At 34.5% G+C, this 9,789-nt stretch overlaps 1 protein-coding gene across 1 annotated transcript; it reads right to left on the reverse strand.

Moving 5' to 3' along the window:
• Nucleotides 1-277: 277 nt before the first annotated feature.
• LOC112698930 (probable alpha,alpha-trehalose-phosphate synthase [UDP-forming] 11) lies at nucleotides 278-4,555 on the reverse strand. The gene is made up of 3 exons (XM_025751671.3): nucleotides 1,320-4,555; nucleotides 966-1,239; nucleotides 278-854 (listed from the first exon to the last, which is right to left on the reverse strand). The coding sequence occupies exons 1-3, from the start codon at nucleotides 3,284-3,286 to the stop codon at nucleotides 546-548; spliced, it is 2,550 nt and encodes an 849-aa protein (XP_025607456.1). The 5' UTR covers nucleotides 3,287-4,555; the 3' UTR covers nucleotides 278-545.
• Between the last annotated feature and the right edge of the window lie 5,234 nt (nucleotides 4,556-9,789).

Consider the following 9,789-nt stretch of genomic DNA (forward strand, 5'->3'; position numbering starts at 1 on the left):
TTTTCATATGATACTTGTGCTTTCATTAAATTAAAATCCAAATCCAAATCCAAATCCAAATATTAACATGTCCCACCTTCAACAACTTCACATCAAACTTGAAGATAAGTAAATTGAGAACTTTTCAAGTTTCATCTTTATCCATATGATCAAGGAAGCTTCTGCCGGCAGCCAAACCAATAGGAAATTCACTCAATATACAATTTGGCAGCCACTTCCAAAGACCTAATCCACGTAGTACTCATTTTGATCATTATCAAGAAAAAAAAATAAATTGTTTATTTTAGAAGTCTTATATTATTCCTCAAAGAAATGTTGGGCATGTTCTCATTGGACTGTGCACAAACAAAAGATTCCTTTGTTGTTCTAGTACAAAAAAAGAAATTCTGATGCACGTTATATGTGAAGAAGAACATGAATGAAGCTAATCTGTAAAAATTTCTAAGTATTAACCTTTTTGTTTTTCCGAATCAACCTATAAAAGTAAGTATGGTTCTGTACAAAAGATTTTTCCATTTCCTTTTGTTACTTTGTGCATTCAGTTCCTATAGTGATCCTTGTTGCGATTCTTGAAAAGCTGAGGGTGCTGATGCAGTAGCAAGTCCTTGTAGCAATTTGATAACTTCACTAGTATCCTCCAAATAGTACTTTGCCATGCTTGGTTTCTGGCCAACCGTGCATGCAAACACTTGTGATATTGTTGGAAGTGCTGGATTAGAAACTGAACGTGCAATGCTTTCGAACATGTCTTCATCTGATCGATCATCCCCAATGCACAACAGAAAATCTGGTGATTTACCCTCACTCCTCATGCTTGAGATTAGATTCTCCACAACTATACCCTTGCTCACACCCTGCATCTCAGATTAAAAAACAGCACAACCATTATTTAACAAAATAACCCCATCATGCATCAGAACACAGTTCAAATACCAAAAATGCAATAAACCTTGATCGTTGTGTACCTGAGGTTTCACTTCAACTATGTGTTGTCCCCTTTTAACAACTACAGGCTCATTGGCCAGCACATTCTCAAGGTGATCAAGAAGCTCTTTGGCTTGGCATGATCCAAAATAAGGATCGGCTTCTTGATGGTGCCAAACCATTGCACTCTCCTTGTGTTCAATGAAAGAACCATCCGTTGCCTCTGTGTAATGCGCCATCACAGGTTCTGCCATCTTCTTCCAGTCAAAATCAGTTGTCAACCCGCATGTCTCCCAAGGAGTATCCCTCCTCAACCTGCCACACAATCCACACACACCAAAATTAGACGAACAATAACAAAACAAATTGGTCCAATGTAATGTAATGTAATGTACCTAGTGAAGTAACCATGTTCTGCTGAGAGGCCCAACTTGTCACAAGGATCAAACCACTTGCTGAGGCAATCCTTGTCTCTGCCACTCACAATGAACACCATATTCTTGGGATCACTGCATAAATAGTTCAATACAGATAGAACCTCAGGACTTGGGGTCTTGTTTATGGATGCCTGAGGCAACATAGTGCCATCATAGTCCAAAAGGATCAAGCGGCTGTGTGTAGCTTTGTATGCAGAGACAATGTTATCGACTGAGAGCTTCCTAAAGGTAGGATCCAAAGCAACGATCCTGAATCCAAGACCAAAACCAACACCCCAATACCTCTTGAGGTAATGCTCCCTGCAAGCCCTCTCCAAATCCTGATCAAAACTCCTGGCCCAATAGGCCACATCATGGGAGCTTATGTACTTGTAATGCTTCTCGTGGCGCAAATGCTTCTCCCCGTCCGGCATTGTGATGGCAGAGTTCATAGCCTCGGAGACATCATCAATGTTCCAAGGATTGACCCTGATTGCTCCGCTGAGGGAGGGGGAGCAACCGATGAACTCAGATACAATGATAACACTCTGATTAGGCCTCTCACTCTCAACTATCTGCCTGCAAACGGTGTATGTGTAAGGCACCAAGTTCATGCCATCCCTCACCGCATTCACCACACAACACTCGGAAATTGCATAGTAAGCAGCCTTATCCTCCGTTGAAACTGGACCATTCACAAACACAATTGGCTGGTAACCGGGCCTACCATATTTGTCGTTAATCTCCTTAGCAAGGGCCTCCGACTCATTCTTGACGTCTTGAATATCCTTCCCTGAGCTCCTGGCAGGGTTCAGAATCTGAACCAACACAACCTTCCCTCTCAAGGCCTCATGCACCTCAAGAAGCTGCCCCATTGCCAAGAACTTCAAGCTGATACCTTTGAACAAGTCCATGTCATCGACGCCAAGAATGACAACCTTGCCCTCATACTCCACCTTCAACTCCTCCACCCTCTTGGCCGTGCGCGGCAGAGACAACACGGAGCGAAGCTGCCCCATGTGAATCCCAACGGGGAGAATCTTTATAGTGACGGTTCTTCCATAATAATCCAAGCCAATGTAACCTCTTTTAGACTCGTAGTCCAAACCAAGCATCCTGCTGCAGCAAGACAAGAAGTGCCTGGCGTAATCGAAGGTGTGGAAACCAACCAGGTCGCAATTCAAGAAGGCTCTCAGTATGTCATCACGAACAGGTAGAGTCCTGTAGATTTCCGAAGAAGGGAAGGGGCTGTGCAAGAAGAATCCTAGCTTCACGCGGTGGAACCTTTTCCTCAAGAAAGTGGGCAGTATCATCAGGTGGTAATCGTGAACCCACACGAAATCCTCGTCGGGGTTTATGACCTCCGTCACCTTATCGGCGAAGATCTTGTTGGCCAGGACGTAGGCCTGCCACTGGGCGCGGTCGAAGCGGGCGCCGTGGCTAGGAGACATGGGAAGCATGTAATGGAACAGGGGCCACAGATAGTGCTTGCAGAATCCATGGTAGAATTTGTTCTGAATTTCCCAAGGGAGGAAGGTGGGCACGCACCGGAACCGCTCTAGGAGCACCTGCGACACCTCGTCCTGCTCGGAAGCCTCCACGTCGGCCTTCAGGGACCCTACGTACAGGACCTCCACGTCGGAGGGGAACCCGTCCTTCAGCTGCAGATACAGGCTGTCGGCGTCGTACTCGAAGATCCATTTCTTCGTGTCTGAATCGCGCGTGGCTTTTATAGGGAGTTGGTTCGCAACGATGATTCTGCGTTCTTGAGGGGGAGGGGAAACGGCGTCGTCGGATCCGCCGCTGGAGAGGCCGTCACGGCTGATCTGATATGAGTCCCGGGTGGGTTCTCCCGGAACCGCCATGAGGCTGGGTACGCGGCTCAGTGCCTGGTAATCATCCACCGATACCAAATTCAATAGCCCTAAGCAAGATCGAGATAGCATTATCCGCAACAAGAAAAGAAAAGGCTTTGGTTGAGGAGGTGCGGGGTGAGTGTCTTGTTATTATAGGTGGGTGTTGGAGAGGAAGATCACGAATCTTTGAGTGATGGGAATCCAAGATACCGATGCACTTTCCATAAGAACAAGGCAGAATAAGAGAAATGAAGAAGGAGAAGAAGAAGAAGAAGAAGAAGGTGCGTCCGTGCGTGCGTGTGTTTGCAACAAAACTAACGACAGTGGTGCGGATAAGAACGAAGGAAGCAAGTGAGAGAAAGAGAGAGTCTCGGGTGGGGCATTTTATATGGGATACGTGAACGGGGTGTTTTGGACGGTCACGATTTGTTCTCTTCTTCCAGCACCTTCTTAATTACTCGCTTCTTGCATTCTGCTAAGTCCCAACTGTAACCGATTACTATTACTCTTGCTCTCTTATCCTTCGGTTTTCTTTTACTATTTTTCGTTGGTTTTCAAAAAGGTTACTGGATGTAGCCGGTGAAATGTCAAAATGAATTGGATAAGGATGTGTGCATTGAAAGAAAAAGGAAAATAGGAGTTCAATGCCAATACATAGGATCACGTGATCTATACGCCAAATCGGCAATACTAGCAGATAATATGATAATATGTTCATCCATCCTAATTTTTTTTCTATAATATAACTATACACCTCGTTATCGCTATTCAAAAATAAATATCTTATCTCTCTATGCTTTATGCCATCTTACCTACTTTATATTTATCTAAAAAATTTCAAACATCTTTATTATTTTTAAATATTATATGTGTCGACATTAAATCAGTTTAACTATTTATTTATACAAAGTAAAAGCTTCCTTTTTACTTTTACCACAGTCAATTTCTCAAACTCTATGATATCTACAGTTTAATTGCTTTCTTCCTTACAAAATTATTTTATCTAATTAATTATTTTATAAAAAAAAAGAAACATCCAGGTGGTTGAAACTACTGAAACCACTGTTGCGTTTCTAGAGGTCGAAAGAAGGATTAGTGGATTACCAAGCAGGTAAATGTCACGGATGGAGAAAGTTTGCTAGTATGACATGTTCCTTAACAATAAAAAAATCTCTCTCTAACGCTCTCGGTCTTTGGAGAAGTTTAAAGAGATTTTGGGTGGAGATTTTTTAAACTATTGTTTTTGCATTCTTTTTGTTTATGTGGGTGGGTGGTCTGGACTGCGGAGGCATGAAATGAAATGATACAGTTGGAGATAAAGAAAGGGGTGTAAAATGGGGGGTTGTTAGAAGGAGCCACGTGGTGGTGTGCCTAAGGAACGTGGCGTGTGGGGGTGGTCTTACACTCACGGGCCACTTTGACTGCTGACTTGGCATTCACGCCTCTTATATTGGGGCCAATACTTTTCTGCCACATCTGCGTTCGATTTTATCCTTACACGTACTTAGTCCCTCTACCCTCATTAATAATCACTCAGAATCAAATCAAATCTCATACCACCAATAGCAATATCCTCCTGCCGGAAAATTATTCATTCATCTCTTCAATTCTTATACTTCATGCTTATCAGAAAAAATTTAAAAATATACTAAAATATATTATTAAATTAATAGACTAAAATAATTAAAATAATAATTAAAAATAATAATAATAATAAATTTTAATAATTATCTAACATTTTTTATAAAAATATATGGATACGGGATACAACTAAAAGTCTAAAACTGTTTAATATGTTTTAATTAACAATTAAGGATGGCTGTCTTTCTTCCTTCTATTCAAATTTAAAGAAATTGTTACATGTATTGTCATGTAGAAGACTAATTGGCATTACCAACTCAGATAATTAAATTTTGATTACTTCCACAACACGGTGGCAACAAAATTTAGCAGCTGAAGCTTTTGAATTTTGTTCTTAGCCCGTTATGTTGTCAACTACTCAACTTTAAGCTTATATAGAGGATATATCTATTTTTATCTTTTATCCATAAATGGCAAATTTTTCATTCAAGTAATTGCTTATGACATTTTACACACTAAACTTATCTTGTATCAATTTGAAATACCGCATGCCCAACGTTTTGTTATTTATCTATCTTTCTATCTATTATATAAAGAGGATACAACACTAGTTTGGTGTCCAAATTTTCTTTTTAAGACACTTTTTATTATATATAATTGTAAAATAAAATATTTATTATTTATTTGATTAATTTTAAATTTATTATTATCATATTTATATGTATAGAGAAAAAGTAAATTAATATACACATTGATAGTTATTAATACACTAGTATATATAAAAACACTTAATCTTAATCTTTTAATATGATAAAGAAATATAAATTTTATAAAAATAATTGAGATGAGGGGATGCCATAAGTTAAGATGAATTTTGGAAAGAAAAGACAAATTCATTCAGTTCGATTTTAAATAATTGTAACTTACATTAACATACATTATATTGAAGCAATAAGGTATTACCTTAATTTCAAATCAGGACTCTTATTTTGATTTTTCAATAAACTTATATAAATGTACAACTTATATTAAAAGGGTTAAATGATCATTATCATTTAAAATATGATATATCAAGTTAAAATGATCATTATTATAAATTAAGATGAAGATAATAATACAAAGACAAGTTACTAAAAAATAGTAACTTAGAAGGTACCTGTAAAATCTTAATCCCAAAACAATTAATTAATATTGAGACAATTGTTTTGATACTTTTCGAAGATTAAAGAGTAAACTATCTTCTATTACATATTATTGTAGGATAAATTTATTTTATATATTATTTCAATGGATAAAATAATGATATCTTTAATAAATACAATCTATATTAAAAAAAGTAAATGGCCTAATTAATTTTTGAAAGATCACACATTCTCTAAATTGGTCTTTGAATTTTTTTAATCAAATTCATCTTTTAAAAATTCTAAATTAGTCATATTAATCCTTCCGTCACTTCCATTGCTAATTAAAATTTGTTGATGTAGTACGTTAAGTAACATCACAACACACACCTAATAATCCTAATTGACTATTAACATAATTAGTTTATGAAATTATATCAAATCAACCCCAACCGAAAAATTTCAATGACTTAATAAATTTTCTTTTTAATTAGGTTTTAATTGATCTAATTTCATAAATTTATTATGTTAAGAGTAAATTACTATTTTTATCCACGAAAGTTTTAAACGCTGACAAATCTACCCACAAAACAAGAAAATTACCATTTGTATCCATGAAAGATGAATTTTATATGACAAAATTATCCAAACATCGAAAAATAACCTAAAAACCCCAAATTACCCTTTTTCTAACCCTAATCTCAATACTCCTCTCACAAATTTTAATCCTCTATTCTTTTCATCAATTTTACCACCATCTTCACCAACACCATCGTCACCGTCATCGTCACCGTCACCAACCGTTAGCTTCATCTTCCTCCTTCTCCACTGTCATAGCCATAAACAACAACAACTTCACTCTAACTTTTAATTTTACTTCTCATCGTCACTTCTCCAATCCTAAATCCTATTAAAACTCTATTACCGCCGTTACCATCACCACCCTTCCTTCATCACTTTCAATACAATGTCAGAAGGAGAAGCGCCTTTGGATACTAAAAATTGAAACTTTGGCAAGATCAATTTGGTGGGGTCGCATGTGAGTAACACGGGAATCTTGCACATGATGGTGGTGATTTTGGAGAGTGAGAAATCGTGGGCTTTAAAAAAGAGATGACGAAATCTGGCTTGATTGGGTGTCAAAGAGAACGCGCTTATGTGCGAGCATTTTCATGGAAGAAACTGCATTTAGTGGTGAGGTAGGAGATAGTGAAAGAGTGGTAGTCATCGAAGTGGAGGTGATCGAGAAGAGGAATGAATGACTGCATGTTTGGGATATAAGAGGAGAAAAATGCAAGGCATATAGTAGAGGAGCAGTTGTAGGAAGCAAAGGTTGTAAGAAGTAAAAGATCATCACTATCGTTGTTTATGGCCGTGGAGAAAAAAAAAAGGTGAGGTTGACGGTTGGTGGCGGGGTGAAGATGATGGTGGTGTTGGCAAAGGAGGTGGTGAAAATTCTGAAAAGAATAAAGGAAAGGATGAGATTTGGAAGAAGGGGGTTGAGATTAGGATTAGAAAAAGGATAATTTGGGGTTTTAAAATGATTTTTTAGTGTTCGGATAATTTTGTTATATAGAATTCATGTTTTATGGGTACAAATGGTAATTTCTTTTTTTTTATGGGTAAATTTGTCCGCGTTTAAAACTTTCGTGAGTAGAAATGATAGTTTACTCTTATGTTAATAGTCAATTAAGGCTTTTAAGTATGTGTTGTGGTGTCACTTAACGTGTCACATTAACAAATATTGACACTATCAACAAAGAAAGTGACAGAATGACTAACATAATTAACTTAAAATATTTAAATGATGAATTTAATTAAAAAAAATTTTCAAGGACTAATTTAAAAAACAAGTAATCTTTCAAAGACAAATTTAATCATTTACTCATAAAAATTTTATAAAAAATAAAATTTTAAAACACACATCTAAAAACATAAATGATAAATTAAGTTAACTATGTAAAATCTAATTCAAAAATAATATGTTAAATTTGAATAAAATATTTAAAGATAATTTATGTTAGATATTAAATATATGTATAATTTACCTTTTATATAAATAATTAAAAGAATAAAATATCAAAATTGCATCTAAAAATTTACATTGCTGACAACAATAATTTTAAAAGATGTTAATGATAAATAAACTTTCAAAAAATTTAAAAATTTGACAAAACAAACCACATATAATATACATATTCTAAAAAATAAATTTAGAAATAAGATTTTGAAGTAATTTTTTATAAATATTATTAAAAGAAAGTCTTTCCATCTTTAAAATTTGATAATTTATGTTAAATAAATTAAAAAATTATTGTAAATAATAAATTAAAAAAAATCAAATTTTACTATGCATTTTTTTATCTTTTAAATATTTATTTAAATATTATCTTAAAATTCGAATCAAATGAATAAATTGTTAATTAAATATAAAATCTTTTTATCACTTATAAAATATATAATATTTATTAATTATTTTTATTATATTTTAAAATTTATTTTTCTAATAATATCTTTTAGAATTTTTTTGGTAATAACTCACTCTTTTAAATACTGGATTGGATTGGTAGTCGACCCTAATTCAAATAAAATGATGCCAAAGAACGTGAAGGGAACAGTTACGAAACAGACAAGTTCAGTGAACCAGAGGCGCAAGGTGACGTGGTGCATGGAGCGAGGAACACGTGGCATAACGGGGGATTACTGTTGGAGACGATTTTGGTGAGCGAACAGGAGCATAACATGTATGTCAGTCATCCTCGAAAGCTTTTATTCGAAACAAATATTGGGACCTGCGCCTGCGAATAAAAAGAGAGAGAGAAACTTTACGCGAGAGATGTGTCACGGTCGTTGATAGATTATAGATAGATAGGCTGGGCCCACTCATTGGGCTACGTGGCCGTAATGGGCCCCACTTTATCTACAACGCTATTATTATTCTTTAAACCACAGCCATTCACGTGGCCGGCATCTTGTGTTTCTATGGGCTGGGAAGTTGGGACCCATCATTTTCGTTGCGTGCTTTATTTTATTTCTCAAATTTAAGCACATCTTAAAATTGTTAATAAAAAAATGAATTTTGCTAACTAAGACACATTTTAAAATATTATAAAAAACATTAAAAATTATTTTAATATATTAAATATATAAAAATTAGAAAAATATTATTTTTTTAAAATATATACTCAAAACATAAAATAACTAAATTCATAAAAAATTATCAAATAAAGTATATTTTTGTTAAAATAAATTTAAATTTTTTTAATGATATTAATCTGAAAATATTTTTAAAATACACGTTAACTAATCCCTTACTGTTATTTATTTGTTTTTTTTTATCAAAGTATCAACCCTCGTTTCTCATTCTATTTTTCTATCGTACATGCGCTTTAGACGTTATTATTTATCGTCATCTTCGTTCTCACCCAATTTCCTTTTTCTTCTTTTTTAATTTTAATCATTATCTTGATTTCTTTTGTAGATCTCTATTTGTTATCCCCGTCACTCGTGATTTAGGAACATTCTCATTGTTTGCACTTTACAATCGTCCTTGTTGTGCTTTATATTTTCATCATTTCTATGCAGATTTATTTTTTAATTTTAAAATAAAGAAAGAAATTTTTATATAATAGTATAATTTCTTAAAGGATATGATTCTCAACCCATTGATTGATATGAGAATGATCAATAAAAGCGTCTTACTTCTGTTTCGCTCCAACTTTATTTGATTCAATTCTGTTAGATAGACGGTAAGGATTATAAATAATGTGAATAATGAACAACATTTCAGACTTTAATATAAATAAATTTAGTTAATTTAAATTTTAAATTTTTAAATTAAAATTATTTTTTTAATTTATTATTTACGATATTTATAAAAAAAACGTTATT

The sequence above is a fragment of the Arachis hypogaea genome, chromosome 1 (assembly GCF_003086295.3).
Source record: "Arachis hypogaea cultivar Tifrunner chromosome 1, arahy.Tifrunner.gnm2.J5K5, whole genome shotgun sequence".
Classification (NCBI taxonomy): domain Eukaryota; kingdom Viridiplantae; phylum Streptophyta; class Magnoliopsida; order Fabales; family Fabaceae; genus Arachis; species Arachis hypogaea.

Excerpts from the sequence above, each read along its gene's own strand:
- LOC112698930 (XM_025751671.3), bottom strand. The coding sequence starts at position 3,286 with ATGCTATCTCGATCTTGCTTAGGGCTATTGAATTTGGTATCGGTGGAT. Across the intron at positions 1,240-1,319 it reads GAACATGGTTACTTCACTAG|GTTGAGGAGGGATACTCCTT; the intron begins GTACATTACATT and ends ATTGTGTGGCAG. Across the intron at positions 855-965 it reads TAGTTGAAGTGAAACCTCAG|GGTGTGAGCAAGGGTATAGT; the intron begins GTACACAACGAT and ends TCTGAGATGCAG.